At 44.7% G+C, this 23,286-nt stretch overlaps 1 protein-coding gene across 2 annotated transcripts in view; it reads left to right on the top strand.

The window, feature by feature from the left end:
• Positions 1-23,286, top strand: part of LOC109876517 (protein Jumonji) — a 108,288-nt gene that overhangs the window by 73,759 nt on the left and 11,243 nt on the right. For both annotated transcript variants that reach the window (XM_031820865.1, XM_031820864.1), the window contains exons 5-10: positions 2,001-2,192; positions 9,847-10,052; positions 12,190-13,423; positions 16,067-16,194; positions 16,576-17,055; positions 21,638-21,730. In XM_031820865.1, the coding sequence (XP_031676725.1) occupies positions 2,001-2,192; positions 9,847-10,052; positions 12,190-13,423; positions 16,067-16,194; positions 16,576-17,055; positions 21,638-21,730 (2,333 nt within the window). The remainder of the gene's footprint in view (positions 1-2,000; positions 2,193-9,846; positions 10,053-12,189; positions 13,424-16,066; positions 16,195-16,575; positions 17,056-21,637; positions 21,731-23,286) is intronic.

Genomic DNA, 23,286 nt, shown 5'->3' with positions numbered 1-23,286 from the left:
CTGTGTGTTTTGGCTTTCGTACCATTGTGCGCAGATGATTACGGGTCGTAATTTGGGTTAAAACATTTTTTTTTACTATTACGCATTCCTGCGTCTGTCTCCGGAATCATTTATGCTAACGTGACAGTGTGTGCATGTTGTGTGTGAGTTGGAGTGTCCGTGTGTGAGAGTGTGTAGAGTCCTGTGAGTGTGCATAGAGACAGTGGAAAAAATTAAATACAAGGATATTGGGTGTGGTCTTTATTCCTCGTGATTACAACTATGAGGAGGGAGGTGGGTAGTATAGATGGAGATGAGGAGGGAGGTGGGTAGTATAGATGGAGATGAGGAGGGAGGTGGGTGGGTAGTATGGATGGAGATGAGGAGGGAGGTGGGTAGTATAGATGGAGATGAGGAGGGAGGTGGGTAGTATGGATGGAGATGAGGAGGGAGGTGGGTGGGTAGTATAGATGGAGATGAGGAGGGAGGTGGGTGGGTAGTATAGATGGAGATGAGGAGGGAGGTGGGTAGTATAGATGGAGATGAGGAGGGAGGTGGGTAGTATAGATGGAGATGAGGAGGGAGGTGGGTAGTATAGATGGAGATGAGGAGGGAGGTGGGTAGTATAGATGGAGATGAGGAGGGAGGTGGGTAGTATAGATGGAGATGAGGAGGGAGGTGGGTAGTATAGATGGAGATGAGGAGGGAGGTGGGTAGTATATATGGAGATGAGGAGGGACGTGGGTAGTATGGATGGAGGTGAGGAGGGAGGTGGGTAGTATAGATGGAGATGAGGAGGGAGGTGGGTAGTATAGATGGAGATGAGGAGGGAGGTGGGTAGTATAGATGGAGATGAGGAGGGAGGTGGGTAGTATAGATGGAGATGAGGAGGAGGTGGGTAGTATGGATGGAGATGAGGAGGGAGGTGGGTGGGTAGTATAGATGGAGATGAGGAGGGAGGTGGGTGGGTAGTATAGATGGAGATGAGGAGGGAGGTGGGTAGTATAGATGGAGATGAGGAGGGAGGTGGGTGGGTAGTATGGATGGAGATGAGGAGGGAGGTGGGTAGTATAGATGGAGATGAGGAGGGAGGTGGGTAGTATAGATGGAGATGAGGAGGGAGGTGGGTAGTATAGATGGAGATGAGGAGGGAGGTGGGTGGGTAGTATGGATGGAGATGAGGAGGGAGGTGGGTAGTATAGATGGAGATGAGGAGGGAGGTGGGTAGTATAGATGGAGATGAGGAGGGAGGTGGGTAGTATAGATGGAGATGAGGAGGGAGGTGGGTAGTATAGATGGAGATGAGGAGGGAGGTGGGTAGTATAGATGGAGATGAGGAGGGAGGTGGGTAGTATAGATGGAGATGAGGAGGGAGGTGGGTAGTATAGATGGAGATGAGGAGGGAGGTGGGTAGTATGGATGGAGATGAGTAAAGCACTAAACACACCGTGTCGGTGTGGCCATGTGATCACCTGCTGGGTGTCGACCAACGATGCTGATTCAGCGTGTAGAATTGGAAAATAAACAGAAAATGACAGCTGATTTCCTGGTCAGAGGAAGATTGAAGCACATCTGGCATTTTCCATGCCAACAAGGGCCTCAAACCAAGTCATACTGCAATAAGAGCTCTTCATCATTGTGTTGAGTATCTCTACGTCAAAATGTGTTTGAGTTACAATAAATGAATGTTCTTGTTGCTACGGCTAGTTGCTATGTGCTATATTCTTGTTGCTATGTGCTATGTTCTTGTTGCTATGTGCTATGTTCTTGTTGCTAGTGGTAATATCGGCTCAGTTGTGTGCTACAGACTCCTTTCTAAAAGTGTCTGTTTCCCTCTCTCTGTCCCTCTCTTCCTCCATGCCCATCCCTCTCTCTGTCCCTCTCTTCCTCCATGCCCATCCCTTTCTCTGTCCCTCTCTTCCTCCATGCCCATTCCTCTCTCTGTCCCTCTCTTCCTCCATGCCCATCCCTCTGTCTGTTCTCCCCCTCTCTACTCTCCTCCCTCCCATCCTTCCTCTCAGGCTCGGCTGCGTTGCCGGGCAACATGGCGTACTTTGGGAGTGCCCAGGATGATGTGGATCTGGAGGATGAAGATGATGAAGAGGAGGAGTGTGACGACAGGATGTCAGCTCACAGCCACAACTCAACTTCCTGTCCGTCCTCACAGCGGAAAAACAAAACAACGCCGGGGAAGAAGGTCTCCAATGGACATGGTACTACTGATCTACCATGTTGTTTTGGTACACACTACTGATCTACCATGTTGTTTTGGTACTCACTACTGATCTCCATGTTGTTTTGGTACTCACTACTGATCTCCATGTTGTTTTGGTACTCACTACTGATCTACCATGTTGTTTTGGTACTCACTACTGATCTCCATGTTGTTTTGGTACACACTACTGATCTCCATGTTGTTTTGGTACTCACTACTGATCTCCATGTTGTTTTGGTACTCACTACTGATCTCCATGTTGTTTTGGTACTCACTACTGATCTACCATGTTGTTTTGGTACTCACTACTGATCTCCATGTTGTTTTGGTACTCACTACTGATCTCCATGTTGTTTTGGTACTCACTACTGATCTCCATGTTGTTTTGGTACACACTACTGATCTCCATGTTGTTTTGGTACACACTACTGATCTCCATGTTGTTTTGGTACTCACAACTGATCTCCATGTTGTTTTGGTACTCACTACTGATCTCCATGTTGTTTTGGTACACACTACTGATCTCCATGTTGTTTTGGTACTCACAACTGATCTCCATGTTGTTTTGGTACTCACAACTGATCTCCATGTTGTTTTGGTACTCACAACTGATCTCCATGTTGTTTTGGTACTCACTACTGATATACCATGTTGTTTTGGTACTCACAACTGATCTCCATGTTGTTTTGGTACTCACTACTGATATACCATGTTGTTTTGGTACTCACTACTGATATACCATGTTGTTTTGGTACTCACTACTGATCTCCATGTTGTTTTGGTACTCACAACTGATCTCCATGTTGTTTTGGTACTCACTACTGATCTCCATGTTGTTTGGTACTCACTACTGATATACCATGTTGTTTTGGTACACACTACTGATATACCATGTTGTTTTGGTACTCACTACTGATATACCATGTTGTTTTGGTACACACTACTGATCTCCATGTTGTTTTGGTACTCACTACTGATATACCATGTTGTTTTGTTCTCCTTCTTATTCACTCAGTCACTCACTCAGTCACTCACTTACTCAGTCACTCACTCAGTCAGCCAGTCACATCACTCACTCTTTCCCAGACGTCGTTCTACTCTACCTAGTAACAGAGCCTAGAGGCCCATACTGTATAATTCTCCCTCACCAATCAGAAGAAGCCTAGTGAATTACATCTCTGTCTCCTCTCACACCATGAGTTGATGGAGAGCATCCCAAATCTATAGTGCACTACTTTTAACCAGCGCCCAGGCCCAAAGTAGTGCACTACATAGGGAATAGGGTGCCATTTAGGAAGCAAACGATGTACTCAATGATCCACGTCCACAAACAGAGATCCATCATCCTCCCTTTACACACACACACACACACACACACACACACACACACACACACACACACACACACACACACACACACACACACACACCCTGTAAGCATAGCACCGGGCGTTTTTCACTTCTACTGAAGCAAAGTATAAACAGTCCTCACCCAGGTTCATGGGTCTTAAAGGAGTAGCAGCTCTCACCCAGGGCCATGGGTCTTAAAGGAGTAGCAGCTCTCACCCAGGTTCATGGGTCTTAAAGGAGCAGCAGCTCTCACCCAGGGCCATGGGTCTTAAAGGAGTAGCAGCTCTCACCCAGGGCCATGGGTCTTAAAGGAGTAGCAGCTCTCACCCAGGGCCATGGGTCTTAAAGGAGTAGCAGCTCTCACCCAGGGCCATGGGTCTTAAAGGAGTAGCAGCTCTCACCCAGGGCCATGGGTCTTAAAGGAGTAGCAGCTCTCACCCAGGGCCATGGGTCTTAAAGGAGTAGCAGCTCTCACCCAGGTTCATGGGTCTTAAAGGAGCAGCTCTCACCCAGGGCCATGGGTCTTAAAGGAGTAGCAGCTCTCACCCAGGGCCATGGGTCTTAAAGGAGTAGCAGCTCTCACCCAGGTTCATGGGTCTTAAAAGAGCAGCAGCTCTCACCCAGGTTCATGGGTCTTAAAGGAGTAGCAGCTCTCACCCAGGTTCATGGGTCTTAGAGGAGTAGCAGCTCTCACCCAGGTTCATGGGTCTTAAAGGAGCAGCTCTCACCCAGGGCCATGGGTCTTAAAGGAGTAGCAGCTCTCACCCAGGGCCATGGGTCTTAAAAGAGCAGCAGCTCTCGCCCAAGGCCATGGGTCTTAAAGGAGCAGCTCTCACCCAGGTTCATGGGTCTTAAAGGAGCAGCTCTCACCCAGGGCCATGGGTCTTAAAGGAGTAGCAGCTCTCACCCAGGGCCATGGGTCTTAAAGGAGCAGCAGCTCTCACCCAGGGCCATGGGTCTTAAAGGAGTAGCAGCTCTATGGGCCTACAGAGTCCGAGTCACAAATGTCACCCTATTCCCTTTATAGTGCACTACATTTAAACCAGGTCCAATCACCCTATTCCCTTCATAGTGCACTACATTTAAACCAGGTCCAATCACCCTATTCCCTTCATAGTGCACTACATTTAAACCAGGTCCCATCACCCTATTCCCTTCATAGTGCACTACATTTAAACCAGGTCCCATCACCCTATTCCCTTTATAGTGCGGCTGGTAGGTAGCCTAGTGGTTAGTGCATTGGCCTAGTAACCGAAAGGATGCAAGATCGAATCCCTGAGCTGACAAGGTAAAAATCTGTCGTTCTGCCCCTGAACAGGCAGTTAACCCACTGTTCCTAGGCCCTCATTGAAAAGAAGAATTTGTTCTTAACTGACTTGCCTAGTTAAATAAAGGTAAAATAGTCCACTACTTTTAACCAGAGCCCTTAGTTTTTGACCTGGTCACTATAAAGGTAATAGTTTGCCATTTGGGACACAACCAGAGTAGAGCACAGTGTTTGAGGAAGCGTGTCTTAGGACGGATGTGAACATGCTAGGTCTTGTGCAGACAGTCAGTAGTATGTATGGGGGATCAACTCAGCAGGAATCCGAGAGAGAGAGAAACTTACTGTGGAGGTCAACAGTCCACACACAGCTCAGCACTGACACCACCTTATAGAGAGAGAGAGAAACCTACTGTGGAGGTCAACAGTCCACACACAGCTCAGCACTGACACCACCTTACAGAGCGAGAGAGAAACTTACTGAGGATGTCAACAGTCCACACACAGCTCAGCACTGACACCACCTTACAGAGCGAGAGAAACTTACTGTGGATGTCAACAGTCCACACACAGCTCAGCACTGACACCACCTTACAGAGAGAAACTTACTGTGGAGGACAACAGTCCACACACAGCTCAGCACTGACACCACCTTACAGAGCGAGAGAGAAACTTACTGTGGAGGACAACAGTCCACACACAGCTCAGCACTGACACCACCTTACAGAGCGAGAGAGAAACTTACTGTGGAGGTCAAAAGTTGAGATCATGTTTATTCTGTCAACTATGATGGATGGAGGAGGAGGAGGAGGAGGAGGAGGAGGAGGAGGAGGAGGAGGAGGAGGAGTGCTTGTCTACATGTTGGACATACACTTAAACAGCCTGGCCAGAATTAGGGAAGGGATGTGTGTGTGAGCATTTGTTTGTGTGTATGAGTGTGTGTGAGAGCATTTGTTTGTGTGTGTGTGTGTGTGTGTGTGTACTGTATACAGAGGGTGTGTGTGTGTGTGTGTGTGTGTATGAGTGTGTGTATGAGTGTGTGTATGAGTGTGTGTATGAGTGTGTGTGTGAATGTGTATGAGTGTGTGTGTGTGTGTGTGTGTGTGTGTGTGTGTGTGTGTGTGTGTGTGTGTGTGTGTGTGTATGAGTGTGTGTATGAGTGTGTGTGTGTGTGTGTGTGTGTGTGTGTGTGTATGTATGGGTGTGTGTGTGTCTGTGTGTGTGTCTGTGTGTGTGTGTGTGTGTGTGTGTGTCTGTGTGTCTGTGTGTGTGTGTGTGTGTGCTGAAAAGTGCTCTGTGGGAAAGCCAAACGTTACCCAGAGCCAGAGTGTTGGTCCGACACACGTTGAGGGAACCAGAGACTTCTCCCAGCTAGAGCTTGTGCCAAGTAGGACACTTTAATATGCTGCACTGGCGGGAGGCCAACTGCTTGGTGTAACATACAGCTCCCTCAGGCAGATATAGAGCACTGCTTTCACTGATTAACTGACCCAACAAACACTATTTCTCTGTTTCACTATCATCTTACTTTCCAACATTGGACACTTTCTTTTCAGTAGGTCTACCGTCACAGTACTTGTAGTTTGACAGCGGCAGGATATTTGAAGGGATGGATTTTTAGATGTTGATATAACCTTGGGTGGTTCTTGATGCATTTTGTTCCTTTTTTCAAAGAGATATTGAGTGGTGTTGAAATGAAAGCGTTGTAAAGAAATGGGATTGGTCACCGTTCAAATAGGTGTTTGTTAGAATGACACTTCTGGGAGCACCACAGGGACTCACTGAAAGCTTTTCAACTGATTTGATTAAGCACAGTCTCTTCAATGTACAGTCTCTTCAACGTACTGTCTCCTCAACGTACAGTCTTTAACGTACAGTCGTTAACGTACAGTCTTTAACGTACAGTCTCTTCAACATACTGTCTTCAACGTACAGTCTTCAACGTACAGTCTTCAACGTACAGTCTTCAACGTACAGTCTCTTCAATGTACAGTCTCTTCAACATACAGTCTCTTCAACGTACAGTCTTCAACATACAGTCTTCAATGTACAGTCTTCAATGTACAGTCTTCAACGTACAGTCTTCAATGTACAGTCTTCAACGTACAGTCTTCAATGTACAGTCTTCAATGTACAGTCTTCAACGTACAGTCTTCAATGTAGTCTTCAATGTACAGTCTTCAATGTGCAGTCTTCAACATACAGTCTTCAATGTACAGTCTTCAATGTACAGTCTTCAACGTACAGTCTTCAATGTAGTCTTCAATGTACAGTCTTCAATGTACAGTCTTCAATGTAGTCTTCAATGTACAGGCTTCAACGTACAGTCTTCAATGTAGTCTTCAATGTACAGTCTTCAACGTACAGTCTTCAATGTAGTCTCCAATGTACAGTCTTCAACATACAGTCTTCAATGTACAGTCTTCAACGGTACAGTCTTCAACGTACAGTCTTCAATGTACAGTCTTCAATGTACAGTCTTCAACGTACAGTCTTCAATGTACAGTCTTCAATGTACAGTCTTCAACGTACAGTCTTCAATGTAGTCTTCAATGTACAGTCTTCAATGTACAGTCTTCAATGTACAGTCTTCAACGTACAGTCTTCAATGTAGTCTTCAATGTACAGTCTTCAACGTACAGTCTTCAATGTACAGTCTTCAATGTACAGTCTTCAACGTACAGTCTTCAATGTAGTCTTCAATGTAGTCTTCAATGTACAGTCTTCAATGTACAGTCTTCAACGTACAGTCTTCAATGTACAGTCTTCAATGTACAGTATTCAACGTACAGTCTTCAACGTACAGTCTTCAATGTAATCTTCAATGTACAGGCTTCAACGTACAGTCTTCAATGTAGTCTTCAATGTACAGTCTTCAACGTACAGTCTTCAATGTAGTCTTCAATGTACAGTCTTCAACATACAGTCTTCAATGTACAGTCTTCAGTGTACATTCTTCAACGGTACAGTCTTCAACGTACAGTCTTCAATGTACAGTCTTCAATGTACAGTCTTCCATGTACAGTCTTCAATGTACAGTCTTCAATGTACAGTCTTCAACGTACAGTCTTCAATGTACAGTCTTCAACGTACAGTCTTCAATGTAGTCTTCAATGTACAGTCTTCAATGTACAGTCTTCAATGTAGTCTTCAATGTACAGGCTTCAACGTACAGTCTTCAATGTAGTCTTCAATGTACAGTCTTCAACGTACAGTCTTCAATGTAGTCTCCAATGTACAGTCTTCAACATACAGTCTTCAATGTACAGTCTTCAACGGTACAGTCTTCAACGTACAGTCTTCAATGTACAGTCTTCAATGTACAGTCTTCAACGTACAGTCTTCAATGTACAGTCTTCAATGTACAGTCTTCAACGTACAGTCTTCAATGTAGTCTTCAATGTACAGTCTTCAATGTACAGTCTTCAATGTACAGTCTTCAACGTACAGTCTTCAATGTAGTCTTCAATGTACAGTCTTCAACGTACAGTCTTCAATGTACAGTCTTCAATGTACAGTCTTCAACGTACAGTCTTCAATGTAGTCTTCAATGTAGTCTTCAATGTACAGTCTTCAATGTACAGTCTTCAACGTACAGTCTTCAATGTACAGTCTTCAATGTACAGTATTCAACGTACAGTCTTCAACGTACAGTCTTCAATGTAATCTTCAATGTACAGGCTTCAACGTACAGTCTTCAATGTAGTCTTCAATGTACAGTCTTCAACGTACAGTCTTCAATGTAGTCTTCAATGTACAGTCTTCAACATACAGTCTTCAATGTACAGTCTTCAGTGTACATTCTTCAACGGTACAGTCTTCAACGTACAGTCTTCAATGTACAGTCTTCAATGTACAGTCTTCCATGTACAGTCTTCAATGTACAGTCTTCAATGTACAGTCTTCAACGTACAGTCTTCAATGTAGTCTTCAATGTACAGTCTTCAATGTACAGTCTTCAATGTACAGTCTTCAACATACAGTCTTCAATGTACAGTCTTCAATGTACAGTCTTCAACGTACAGTCTTCAATGTAGTCTTCAATGTACAGTCTTCAACGTACAGTCTTCAATGTAGTCTTCAATGTAGTCTTCAATGTACAGTCTTCAATGTACAGTCTTCAATGTACAGTCTTCAATGTACAGTCTTCAACGTACAGTCTTCAATGTACAGTCTTCAATGTACAGTCTCTTCAACGTACAGTCTTCGATGTAGTCTTCAATGTACAGTCTTCAACGTACAGTCTTCAACGTACAGTCTTCAATGTACAGTCTCTTCAATGTACAGTCTCTTCAACGTACAGTCTTCAATGTAGTCTTCAACATACAGTCTTCAACGTACAGTCTTCAACGTACAGTCTTCAACGTACAGTCTTCAATGTACAGTCTCTTCAACGTACAGTCTCTTCAACGTACAGTCTTCGATGTAGTCTTCAATGTACAGTCTTCAACGTACAGTCTTCAACGTACAGTCTTCAACGTACAGTCTTCAATGTACAGTCTCTTCAATGTACAGTCTTTTCAGGTTACTTTGTAATAATAATGTAACTGTACCTGACATAAAACACATATAGACATATCATAACGGACTGCCAGTTGCATCCCACTGAGAACACACTGGTTGAATCAATGTTGTTTCCACGTCAATTCAATGAAGTTACGTTGAACCAACGTGGATTAGACGTTGAATTGACGTCTGTGCCCAGTGGGATAGCTCTTAACACATGACAGATAGACTGACACTGCTATCATAGTTATCAGCTTAGGCATTGTCTTCCGTATATTATTCAAGTGTGAAATATGGTTTATCTGAGAAGCTTCTGCATAGTTTGAATAGCTAGCCTACTTTTGTTTGTCCATTTAGTATGGTATTTATGGTTTGTTAATAATAGCTGCACACGCATTCAGTGTGGATGTGGCTTTGGCCACACCAGGTTCAAGGTTAATGTAAGGATAGAGTAAACAGAAAAGTTGTAAAACTGATGTTGAAAACAGTGTAAACAGTCCATACATTTCATCGTTCTCATTCTGTGTTCCAGTGTTGAATGGCCACAGCAGGTCCTTACGGGGGAAGGAGCTCTTCCTGAGGCCCAGAGGGAGAGAGGCTATCCAGGCCAGAGAGAGGGCTGAGAGGGGAGAGGCCCGGAGGGAGAACCACAGGACCTCTACAGGACCCTCAGCCAGGACCTCCAGCACCACCCACAGTCTTCGCCACAGCAGGCCCAACAAGGAGCACCCAAAGCAGGTACACCAGGGAGACACAGATGGGCTGGGATGGAGAGTGCCTGGGCTGAATCCCAAACGGCACTCTATTGAATATTCTATATGTAGTGTACTACCCTTGACCAAGGCCTATAGGGCTCTGGACAAAAGTGGTGTACTGTATAGTGAATAGGGTGCCTTTCGGGACAGATTAAGTGTGTATCTTAATGGTCTGATGCCAGCATGCCAGTCTGTTAGTGTTGGCCCCAGTATTCTGTCGCTGCTGGAGGGTTTACATTTCCTGTCCTCTTGGTACAGCTTCCTGTTGGCTACAGACATGCTGACCTCTCTCACTCCCCCAAATTCTCTCTATGTCTCAAGCCAGACTTCCCCTTCCCCTCGGCCGTAACTAACCCCTCAACGTTTACAAATCTGTAAGGTTTAAGGAAGCAGTATGATGGAAACTCCACCATTACACTGCTGACATAGTGACACTGTTCTGTATGGCAACTGGGAGCAGTGATGCCCTCTGGTGGGCGGAGTGGGATGGTTCCCTCATTCTCCCCAGCAACGCTCAGCCCCTCCCCGACACACACACACAGACACCTTTATGCAGAGGAATAATACTGACAGCTACTGGCTTCATGTACATAACCTTGGCAGACATACGTCATTAAGAATATTTAGCATGAGTGCTATTTCAAACACATTCCAATTTGGGTCTTCATTCAGTCTCTGATCCAAATGGCACCCTATACCCTATGTAGTGCACTACTTTTGATTGGTGCCCTATGGGCTCTGGACAAAAGTAGGCAACTATATAGGGATTAGGATGCCATTTGGGACACAGACCTGATCTCCTTTGTGCATCTGCTGTTGTATAGGAGGGATGCCAGAAACCTCTCCCTGTCCTTGGCAAACCAACAGGTGACAGATTGTCTGGTGTCCTGTCCACCTTGGTGTGGAACTAATCAACTACACCTCAGTAAGAGAGGAGATATGAAGTCTGTAATGTTCCACTACTGTATATGATCAGGTTAAAACGTGGACCGATGGTCAATGATGAAATGTACAGCAGCTAATAGATATAGAAGGAGAAGACATACTGGACCTAGGTACAAATGATGATGGAGCTAGGTATAAATGATGATGGAGCTAGGTATAAATGATGATGGAGCTAGGTATAAATGATGATGGAGCTAGGTATAAATGATGATGGAGCTAGGTATAAATTATGATGGAGCTAGGTATAAATTATGATGGAGCTAGGTACAAATGATGATGGAGCTAGGTATAAATGATGATGGAGCTAGGTATAAATGATGATGGAGCTAGGTATAAATGATGATGGAGCTAGGTATAAATGATGATGGAGCTAGGTACAAATGATGATGGAGCTAGGTACAAATGATGATGGAGCTAGGTACAAATGATGATGGAGCTAGGTATAAATGATGATGGAGCTAGGTATAAATGATGATGGAGCTAGGTATAAATGATGATGGAGCTAGGTACAAATGATGATGGAGCTAGGTATAAATGATGATGGAGCTAGGTACAAATGATGATGGAGCTAGGTACAAATGATGATGGAGCTAGGTACAAATGATGATGGAGCTAGGTATAAATGATGATGGAGCTAGGTATAAATGATGATGGAGCTAGGTATAAATGATGATGGAGCTAGGTATAAATGATGATGGAGCTAGGTACAAATGATGATGGAGCTAGGTACAAATGATGATGGAGCTAGGTACAAATGATGATGGAGCTAGGTATAAATGATGATGGAGCTAGGTATAAATGATGATGGAGCTAGGTATAAATGATGATGGAGCTAGGTATAAATGATGATGGAGCTAGGTACAAATGATGATGGAGCTAGGTATAAATGATGATGGAGCTAGGTATAAATGATGATGGAGCTAGGTATAAATGATGATGGAGCTAGGTATAAATGATGATGGAGCTAGGTATAAATGATGATGGAGCTAGGTATAAATGATGATGGAGCTAGGTACAAATGATGATGGAGCTAGGTATAAATGATGATGGAGCTAGGTATAAATGATGATGGAGCTAGGTACAAATGATGATGGAGCTAGGTATAAATGATGATGGACCTAGGTATAAATGATGATGATGTGAGATTTCCAAAATCATCCTTGTGTCTATTGCAGGTTTCAACAGTGAACAGGCTGTCGCGGGTATCGTCAGCTACCGTACGCAACTCCTGTGCCAAAAAGCCCCCGGCCTCCCGACCACTGCTGTCCAGAACTGTGAAGTCCGCAGCCACAGCGCTTCCCAGGGGCCACGTCCGCTACACCAAAGCCAGTCTTCTCAAAGAGGCCAAACTCACCGTGGGCAAAAGAGCCTCCTCCAAAGCTCGCCAACCCCTGAAGAACCAACGGCGCTCTGCCTGTGGCAGTGCCCGCCGCCACCCACGCCCACCACACTCCAACTCAGGAAAACTCTCAAGTGGCGATGCAAAGACTCCCAACAAACAGAAGGTACAATCCAACAAGGCAGCTGGCAGGTGTTGCCTACAACGAGTCAACGGGCAGCTTCACCCACGCCGATGTGGCGGTAAGCAGGTACTGCAGGGGCGTGAGGGCGTCAGACACTCCAAGCGACGTCTGGGGCTCCCGGCTGAGGAGAGTCCAACAGAGACACCGGAGTCTTCGCCGGAGGTCAAAAAGGTTAGACTGCAGGTCAATGCCCCGGAGACGCGAAGCAGCAGGAAGGTCAATGTCCAGGAGAAGGCTGTGGCGGGGTCCGGCGGCCATCTTGGTAAGGTCACGTCATCCCGACCTTCCTCCTCGAAGCAAAGACCCAAACGAGCCTCCGCTGCCAAGCTGACCCGACAAGCACAGCCCATACCCCCTACTGCTAATACTACTACTACTGCTAATACTACACCACCAGCTAAGAACACCACTTCTAAGAAAACTTTCCAGGGCACTTCCAAGAACACTTCCCATGTCACTTCCAAGGGCACTTCCACCTCCACTTCCACTAGCTCAGCAGCCAAGGTGAAACCAGGCACCAGCAGCCCAGCTAAACCAGCAGCAGAGAGGCAGCGGGAGAGTGGGGAGAAGAGAGGTGCAGCACCGCCCCCTCCCCCGCCCCTAACCGAGGTGCCAGTGTTCAGGCCCAGTCTGGAGGAGTTCCACGACCCCCTGGTGTATGTGGAAGCGGTGCGGGGGCAGGCAGAGAGCTATGGGCTGTGCAGGGTGGCTCCTCCTCAGGACTGGAGGCCAGAGTGCAAGCTGAAAGAGGACATGAGGTTTGTGACCCAGGTGCAGCACATCCATAAGCTGGGTCGGCGCTGGGGGCCCAATGTACTCCGGCTGGCCTGCATCAGGAAACACCTCCAGGCCCAGGGCATCTCCATGGAGGACCCCCCGCTCATAGGTACATTTCTGTAGAACTGATACTTAGTGTGCATCGCAACTGGCACCCTATTTGCTACATAGTACACTACTTTTGACCAGAGCCCTATGGGGGCCCTATGGACCCTGGTCAAAAGTAATGTACTAAATAGGGAAAAGGGTTTCATTTGGGACTAAGACTGTCGCTAAGGTTGAATGTCAAAGACATTTAGTTCCGCCACATCCTGTTATTCTAGTACAGTTTCATGTTATTCTAGTACAGTTTCATGTTATTCTAGTACAGTTTCATCTTATTCTAGTACAGTTTCATCTTATTCTAGTACAGTTTCATCTTATTCTAGTACAGTTTCATCTTATTCTAGTACAGTTTCATCTTATTCTAGTACAGTTTCATCTTATTCAAATCAAATCAAATCTTATTTGTCACATACACATGGTTAGCAGATGTTAATGCGAGTGTAGCGAAATGCTTGTGCTTCTAGTTCCGACAATGCAGTAATAACGAACAAGTACTGTACATTCTAGTACAGTTTCATGTTATTCTAGTACAGTTTCATGTTATTCTAGTACAGTTTCATCTTATTCTAGTATAGTTTCATCTTATTCTAGTACAGCTTCATCTTATTCTAGCACAGTTTCATCTGATTCTAGTACAGTTTCATCTGATTCTAGTACAGTTTCATCTTATTCTAGTACAGTCATGTTATTCTAGTACAGTTTTATCTGATTCTAGTACAGTTTCATCTGATTCTAGCACATATGTCAACTCTACATAGAGTGGCTATCTATCAGGTTTTACAGTTTGAAGTTTCCTCTTGTTAATTCAGTGTGCTGCTAAAGGTTTCCTTCTGAGGGAACTATACTATAGTTAAATGGCTTCTCCCAAATTACCTCTGACCCCCTCATCCTGACCTCTGAACCACCTCTCATCCTGACCTCTGAACCACCTCTCATCCTGACCTCTGAACCACCTCTCATTCTGACCTCTGAACCACCTCTCATTCTGACCTCTGAACCACCTCTCATCCTGACCTCTGAACCACCTCTCATTTTGACCTCTGAACCACCTCTCATCCTGGCCATACTGCCCATTGGCTGCTGCTGATTGCTCTTAGTGTGTTTGTAAGTGAGACCTTGATTCTGACCTTACCAAGTGAGGAAGGATTACAGTTCCTCTGCCAGGTGGCAGCTTTGATGAGATTACACTGGGAGAGATGGGGGTTGTCAGGATCCCAGACACACACACACACACACACAGTCACCCACACACACACACACACACACACACACACACACACACACACACACACACACACACACACACCACACACACCACACACACACACACACGACTAATGTAGCTCACACACAGTCACATACACTCACACTCACACACACTGACAACCCCCAGACCAGTAGCAGTGTGTGTGTGTGTGTGTGTGTGTGAGAGAGTGAGTGAGTGAGTGTGTGTGTGTGTGTGAGAGAGTGAGTGTGTGTGTGTGTATGAGAGTGAATGTGTGTGTGAGTGTGTGTGTGTGTGAGTGTGTGTGACAAATGGGGAACGTCTGTAAGGGGATTTTACAGGCAGCAGAATCCCACGGTGAGGGAAAGGAGAGGAACGAAGTAGCAGAGATATTACACTCTGTCTGCATCTCAAATGGCACACTATTCCCTATATAGTGCATGACCAGGGCCCATATTAGTTATATAGGGAATAGGTTGCCATTTGGGACACAGACATTCTCTCTCACAGGCTCCAATACCTACAGGCCTCTGCTTTGTCAGAGTGGGCCTCAACCTCAAACAGGATCATGGCTGTCTAAACCAGGCTGTCTAAACCAGGCTGTCTAAACCAGGCTGTCCTGGCTAACAGAGCCAAGTCATTCATTCATCAAACATCCACAGCCTCTCATAATTTGGCTGTAATTTGTTTGAAAGCTTATTGTAAATGTAGTGAATGTTGCTGCTTTTTCAGAATCCAAGTTTATCAGCCCCGTTGGTCCTCTCTATATCCTCCCAGATGCATACAGTATATCCATTTTAACCTGTGTTCTACTATCTTGGTCATGGGCGCCCACAGGGAGCGCATGCTTTTGTTCCCATCACTAACAGCCCAGTACTAATACACCAAATCAACCAATCATTATAAGCCATGTGGTTTCACAGAACCAGGATTAAAGAACATTGTTTTAACCTCCTTGTTCTGTGTTCTGTCTCACCCTCCTTCATTCCCTTCTCTTCCTCCTTATCCTCGCTCCCTTCTCTCCCTCGCTCCCTCCTTCACTCCCTCCCAACCTCCTCCCTCCCTCTCTTCCTCCTTCACTCCCTCCCTATCCCTCTCACCCTCCCTCTCACCCTCCCTATCCCTCTCACCCTCCCTCTCACCCTCCCTCTCACCCTCATTCCCTCCCTCTTTCACTCCCTCCCTATCCTCCCTCCCTCCCTCCCTCTCACCCTCTTTCACTCCCTCCCTCCTTCACTCCCTCCTCTTCCTCCATGTCCTCCCTCTTCCTCCCTCTCTCTCCTTCACTCCCTCCTCTTCCTCCATGTCCTCCCTCTTCCTCCCTCCCTCCTTCACTCCCTCCTCTTCCTCCTTATCCTCCCTCTCTCTCCTTCACTCCCTCCTCTTCCTCCATATCCTCCCCCCCCCCCCCCTCCCTGCCAGGCGGATGTGAGTTGGACCTGGCCCGGTTCTTTCAGCTCATCAACGACATGGGCGGCATGCAGCAGGTCAGCGACATGAAGAAATGGAATAAGCTAGCCGACCAGCTCCGTATCCCCAAGACTGCACAGGTACGGTACTGCTTCAAGGCTGCATACATGGCACCATGTCCTCTATATAGTAGACTGCTTTTGACCAGGGTCCATAAGGCTCTGGCCTACTATATAGGGAATAGGGGGCCATTCGGTACTCAGCCTCTTGTGTTGACCATGATGCTGTTCTGTATCAAACAATTCCTTCCGGTATCCGTGTCTTGTAGTGTTTCATCTACACTGAAGTGGGTCATTTTGTTTTTATCCTACTTTTGTATTTGAGATTGACTTCTGATGAAAACCAACAGCCAGCCCAGCTAGCTGCATAGCTAAGTATAGCACTTTGACATTTGATGTTAACACTGCCCTCCCTGTCAACTGTCAACTGCAACGTAATAATATCCTACCACCCGACCACAGGATCGTCTGGCCAAGCTGCAGGAGGCCTATTGTCAGTACCTACTGTCCTACGACTCCCTGGACCCCGCTGAGCGCATCCGCCTGGAGAGGGAGGTGCTGGAGGAGAAGGGGAGGCTGGAGAAGAAGAGAGGGCCCCTGGAGGGCCACTCAGATGACTCCCAACAGAGCCTGCTCCAGCTGCCCCGCTGTGAGCCCAAGAACGGCCTGGTAAACGGGGTGATCCGGAGGAACGGCCTGGTAAACGGGGTGATCCGGAGGAACGGCCTGCCCAGGAACCTGGAGGAAGGAGCGAAAGAGGGGAAGAATCAGGAGAAGGACATGTGGCTGAGGTCCAGCAGGAGGAGACTGTTCTCTCAAGAGAAGGACATGTGGCTGAGGTCCAGCAGGAGGAGACTGTTCTCTCAGGAGAAGAAAGGAGGAAGAGGAGGAGCAGAGGAGGAGAAAGAGTTTCTTAGCGACCAGCACAAGTGTATATACAGGGTAGGTCATGTTAGCCCCTTTCTCTGGCCCTGTTCACACTCAGGTTGAACAACTGATGTACAACACATTTGGCACAACAAATGTGATCCAACAGACAGTTTTTCTGGACCAAAATAATTACCTAAGCATAGTGGAGGCACTACAACATGCACAATGCTTGTGTAAATATTCGATTGGTTAAATCTATTGGTTAATGAGCTCTGTGGTAGCTGTGTGTGGGCAGATTGAATACAGTGCAGCACTGTCAATACAGTGTGTATAGCTGTTAGTGCCTGGAGGCAGAACTACAATATCCCTGGTTCAGTTGCTCTCACATCTAATATAGGTCATTGCACATCTGCAAGCACAGAGGCCACACACACGATCAGACACACACACACACACACGATCAGACACACACACGATCAGACACACACACGATCAGACACACACACCTCACCTCATTTTGTCACCTCATGTGAACTTATCACTGCCAGTATTTATGTCTTGATGCTGCATGATGATCTTCTGTTGCTCACACTTCTCTTATCAGTAGTGTCAGTTCCAGTTCTCCTCTAGTATCAGTTAGTTCTCCTGTAGTATCAGTTACAGTTCTCCTGTAGTATCAGTTAGTTCTCCTGTAGTATCAGTTATAGTTCTCCTGTAGTATCAGTTAGTTCTCCTGTAGTATCAGTTAGTTGTCCTGTGGTATCAGTTACAGTTCTCCTGTAGTATCAGTCACAGTTCTCCTGTAGTATCAGTTAGTTCTCCTGTCGTATCAGTTAGTTCTCCTGTAGTATCAGTTAGTTCTCCTGTAGTATCAGCTAGTTCTCCTGTAGTATCAGTTACAGTTCTCCTGTAGTATCAGTTAGTTCTCCTGTAGTATCAGTTATAGTTCTCCTGTAGTATCAGTTAGTTGTCCTGTGGTATCAGTTACAGTTCTCCTGTAGTATCAGTCACAGTTCTCCTGTAGTATCAGTTAGTTCTCCTGTCGTATCAGTTAGTTCTCCTGTAGTATCAGTTAGTTCTCCTGTAGTATCAGCTAGTTCTCCTGTAGTATCAGTTACAGTTCTCCTGTAGTATCAGTTAGTTCTCCTGTAATATCAGTTAGTTATCCTGTAGTATCAGTTAGTTATCCTGTAGTATCAGTTAGTTCTCCTGTAGTATCAGTTACAGTTCTCCTGTAGTATCAGCTAGTTCTCCTGTAGTATCAGCTAGTTCTCCTGTAGTATCAGTTAGTTCTCCTGTAGTATCAGTCAGTTCTCCTGTAGTATCAGTTAGTTCTCCTGTAGTATCAGTTACAGTTCTCCTGTAGTATCAGCTAGTTCTCCTGTAGTATCAGCTAGTTCTCCTGTAGTATCAGTTAGTTCTCCTGTAGTATCAGTTAGTTCTCCTGTAGTATCAGTTAGTTCTCCTGTAGTATCAGTTAGTTCTCCTGTAGTATCAGCTAGTTCTCCTGTAGTATCAGTTAGTTATCATGTAGTATCAGCTAGTTCTCCTGTAGTATCAGTTACAGTTCTCCTGTAGTATCAGTTAGTTCTCCTGTAGTATCAGTTAGTTCTCCTGTAGTATCAGTTAGTTCTCCTGTCGTATCAGTTAGTTATCATGTAGTATCAGCTAGTTCTCCTGTAGTATCAGTTACAGTTCTCCTGTAGTATCAGTTAGTTCTCCTGTGGTATCAGTTAGTTCTCCTGTAGTATCAGCTAGTTCTTCTGTAGTATCAGTTAGTTATCCTGTAGTATCAGCTAGTTCTTCTGTAGTATCAGTTAGTTCTCCTGTAGTATCAGCTAGTTCTCCTGTAGTATCAGCTAGTTCTCCTGTCGTATCAGTTAGTTCTCCTGTAGTATCAGTTAGTTCTCCTGTAGTATCAGTTAGTTCTCCTGTAGTATCAGTTCTAGTTCTCCTGTAGTATCAGTTAGTTGTCCTGTGGTATCAGTTACAGTTCTCCTGTAGTATCAGTCACAGTTCTCCTGTAGTATCAGTTAGTTCTCCTGTCGTATCAGTTAGTTCTCCTGTAGTATCAATTAGTTCTCCTGTAGTATCAGCTAGTTCTCCTGTAGTATCAGTTACAGTTCTCCTGTAGTATCAGTTAGTTCTCCTGTAATATCAGTTAGTTATCCTGTAGTATCAGTTAGTTATCCTGTAGTATCAGTTAGTTCTCCTGTAGTATCAGTTACAGTTCTCCTGTAGTATCAGCTAGTTCTCCTGTAGTATCAGCTAGTTCTCCTGTAGTATCAGTTAGTTCTCCTGTAGTATCAGTCAGTTCTCCTGTAGTATCAGTTAGTTCTCCTGTAGTATCAGTTACAGTTCTCCTGTAGTATCAGCTAGTTCTCCTGTAGTATCAGCTAGTTCTCCTGTAGTATCAGTTAGTTCTCCTGTAGTATCAGTTAGTTCTCCTGTAGTATCAGTTAGTTCTCCTGTAGTATCAGTTAGTTCTCCTGTAGTATCAGCTAGTTCTCCTGTAGTATCAGTTAGTTATCATGTAGTATCAGCTAGTTCTCCTGTAGTATCAGTTACAGTTCTCCTGTAGTATCAGTTAGTTCTCCTGTAGTATCAGTTAGTTCTCCTGTAGTATCAGTTAGTTCTCCTGTCGTATCAGTTAGTTATCATGTAGTATCAGCTAGTTCTCCTGTAGTATCAGTTACAGTTCTCCTGTAGTATCAGTTAGTTCTCCTGTGGTATCAGTTAGTTCTCCTGTAGTATCAGCTAGTTCTTCTGTAGTATCAGTTAGTTATCCTGTAGTATCAGCTAGTTCTTCTGTAGTATCAGTTAGTTCTCCTGTAGTATCAGCTAGTTCTCCTGTAGTATCAGCTAGTTCTCCTGTCGTATCAGTTAGTTCTCCTGTAGTATCAGTTAGTTCTCCTGTAGTATCAGCTAGTTCTCCTGTAGTATCAGCTAGTTCTCCTGTAGTATCAGTTAGTTCTCCTGTAGTATCAGTTAGTTCTCCTGTAGTATCAGCTACTTCTCCTGTAGTATCAGTCAGTTCTCCTGTAGTATCAGCTAGTTTTCCTGTAGTATCAGCTAGTTCTCCTGTAGTATCAGTTACAGTTCTCCTGTAGTATCAGCTAGTTTTCCTGTAGTATCAGCTAGTTCTCCTGTAGTATCAGTTAGTTGTCCTGTAGTGTCAGTTAGTTCTCCTGTAGTATCATTTAGTTCTCCTGTAGTATCAGTTAGTTCTCCTGTAGTATCAGTTAGTTCTCCTGTAGTATCAGTTAGTTCTCCTGTAGTATCAGCTAGTTCTCCTGTAGTATCAGCTAGTTCTCCTGTAGTATCAGTTAGTTCTCCTGTAGTATCAGTTAGTTCTCCTGTAGTATCAGCTAGTTCTCCTGTCGTATCAGTTAGTTCTCCTGTAGTATCAGCTAGTTCTCCTGTAGTATCAGCTAGTTCTCCTGTAGTATCAGCTAGTTCTCCTGTAGTATCAGTTAGTTCTCCTGTCGTATCAGTTAGTTCTCCTATAGTATCAGCTAGTTTTCCTGTAGTATCAGCTAGTTCTCCTGTAGTATCAGCTAGTTCTCCTGTCGTATCAGTTAGTTTTCCTGTAGTATCAGTTAGTTCTCCTGTAGTATCAGCTAGTTTTCCTGTAGTATCAGCTAGTTCTCCTGTAGTATCAGTTAGTTGTCCTGTAGTGTCAGTTAGTTCTCTTGTAGTATCAGCTAGTTCTTCTGTAGTATCAGTTAGTTCTAGCGTTTCATCTCTCAGTTTGACTTCCTACTTTTTAAACCTGGCTCGTAGGGACTATTCTGTCTGTGACTGCCAGCATAGCTGGACCCATATGAAATCAATATATTGGACCATAGTAAGAAATACATCTCCTCCACACATGTGGGAAAGCTTACAGTGACTGACCGTAGTCCAACCAACCAGGGATTTTCCTGGCACATTCATACAGGCTCTCAGTCTCTGTCCCTGCCCGGCTGTCTGTCGTGTATCTGAGCTTATGTCCCAAATGGTGCCCAATTCCCTGTCTAGTGCACTACTTTTAACCAGGGCCCTTAGGGCTCCGATCGAAAGTAGTACTCTATATAAGGGAATAGTTAGCCATTTGGATAAGGAAATAGGGTGCCATTTGGATAAGGGAATCGGGTGCCATTTGGGAGGCAACCTGAGAAAGCCGTCTGGATGCAAGACTCCCCTTCAGAATGTGCTGAGGCTGCAACAGCAGGGAGAGGAAGGAAGATGATGTCATGCAGCACAGTGACATCCACATGTATCATTTTTGTCTGGCTGTTCAACTAACTCTCCCATCTGGTTGGCTGTGATAATCGTTACATTGACAGTGGTCTGCGTCCCAAATCACATTCCTATTCCCTTTTCTGATGCACTACTTTTGACCAGAGCCTGTTCAAAAGTAGGATGTCGTTAGGGACGGAGACAGTGTATCAAGGGACATAAAAGACTACTTCCTGTATGGTCTTACTAGTCTCTTTGGTTATGCTTCTGAGTCATTCGATTGGCAGGATATCAAAACACCTCAGTCCATAAGCTCGTACACTCTTTGTGATGATTGATGATTTGCTGTGATAATCTTTACATTGACTGTGTATCAGGGAACTTGAAAGGGACCGTAAGGTCTCAGCCCTCTCTTTGTGTTTCTCTATGGCAGGGGAAGTCGGTTTCTCTCACTACGTTCTACAGGACAGCCAGGAATACTATGAACATGTGTTTCAATAAGGAGCCAGGGACGGCTGAGGTGGAGGTAAGGTCTACATATCCCAAACTGTTATATACCTGCTACGTAGGTTGCGCTACTTAAGGCCCTATTCAGGTTTCAGAGAAGTTGACTTAACATGGACTTAAATTTAAAAAATTTAAAAATTGACTTGTCCATATTTTATAGACATAAATCCATGTTAAGTCTACTTATTTCAAGTCTGAATCGGCCCTTAGTGCACTACTTTTGGCCAGGGTCCTGCTTTTTGGGACGCAACCATATAGTCATAATGAATAAGTAGTATAATTCACTGGGACCGTAAGTAGTATAATTCACTGGGACCATAAGTAGTATAATTCACTGGGAGCATAAGTAGGATATTTCACTGGGACCATAAGTAGTATAATTCACTGGGACCATAAGTAGTATAATTCACTGGGACCGTAAGTAGGATAATTCACTGGGACCATAAGTAGGATAATTCACTGGGACCATAAGTAGTATAATTCACTGGGACCATAAGTAGTATAATTCACTGGGACCATAAGTAGGATAATTCACTGGGACCATAAGTAGTATAATTCACTGGGACCATAAGTAGTATAATTCACTGGGACCATAAGTAGTATAATTCACTGGGACCGTAAGTAGGATAATTCACTGGGACCATAAGTAGGATAATTCACTGGGACCATAAGTAGTATAATTCACTGGGACCATAAGTAGTATAATTCACTGGGACCATAAGTAGGATAATTCACTGGGACCATAAGTAGTATAATTCACTGGGACCATAAGTAGTATAATTCACTGGGACCGTAAGTAGGATAATTCACTGTGACCATAAGTAGTATAATTCACTGGGACCATAAGTAGTATAATTCACTGGGACCATAAGTAGTATAATTCACTGGGATCATAAGTAGTATAATTCACTGGGACCATAAGTAGTATAATTCACTGGGACCATAAGTAGTATAATTCACTGGGACCGTAAGTAGTATAATTCACTGGGACCATAAGTAGTATAATTCACTGGGACCGTAAGCAGTATAATTCACTGGGACCATAAGTAGTATAATTCACTGGGACCATAAGTAGTATAATTCACTGGGACCATAAGTAGGATAATTCACCGAGACCATAAGTAGTATAATTCACTGGGACCATAAGTAGGATAATTCACTGGGACCGTAAGTAGTATAATTCACTGGGACCATAAGTAGTATAATTCACTGGGACCATAAGTAGGATAATTCACTGGGACCGTAAGTAGTATAATTCACTGGGACCGTAAGTAGGATAATTCACTGGGACCATAAGTAGGATAATTCACTGGGACCATAAGTAGTATAATTCACTGGGACCATCAGTAGTATAATTCACTGGGACCATAAGTAGTATAATTCACTGGGACCATAAGTAGTATAATTCACTGGGACCATAAGTAGTATAAATCACTGGGACCATAAGTAGGATAATTCACTGGGACCATAAGTAGTATAATTCACTGGGACCATAAGTAGTATAATTCACTGGGACCATAAGTAGGATAATTCACTGGGACCATAAGTAGTATAATTCACTGGGACCATAAGTAG

Source organism: Oncorhynchus kisutch, unplaced genomic scaffold, assembly GCF_002021735.2.
Source record: "Oncorhynchus kisutch isolate 150728-3 unplaced genomic scaffold, Okis_V2 scaffold3711, whole genome shotgun sequence".
Classification (NCBI taxonomy): domain Eukaryota; kingdom Metazoa; phylum Chordata; class Actinopteri; order Salmoniformes; family Salmonidae; genus Oncorhynchus; species Oncorhynchus kisutch.
The sequence above is the reverse complement of the archived record's forward strand: the minus strand, read 5'-3'. Positions and strand labels throughout refer to the sequence as shown.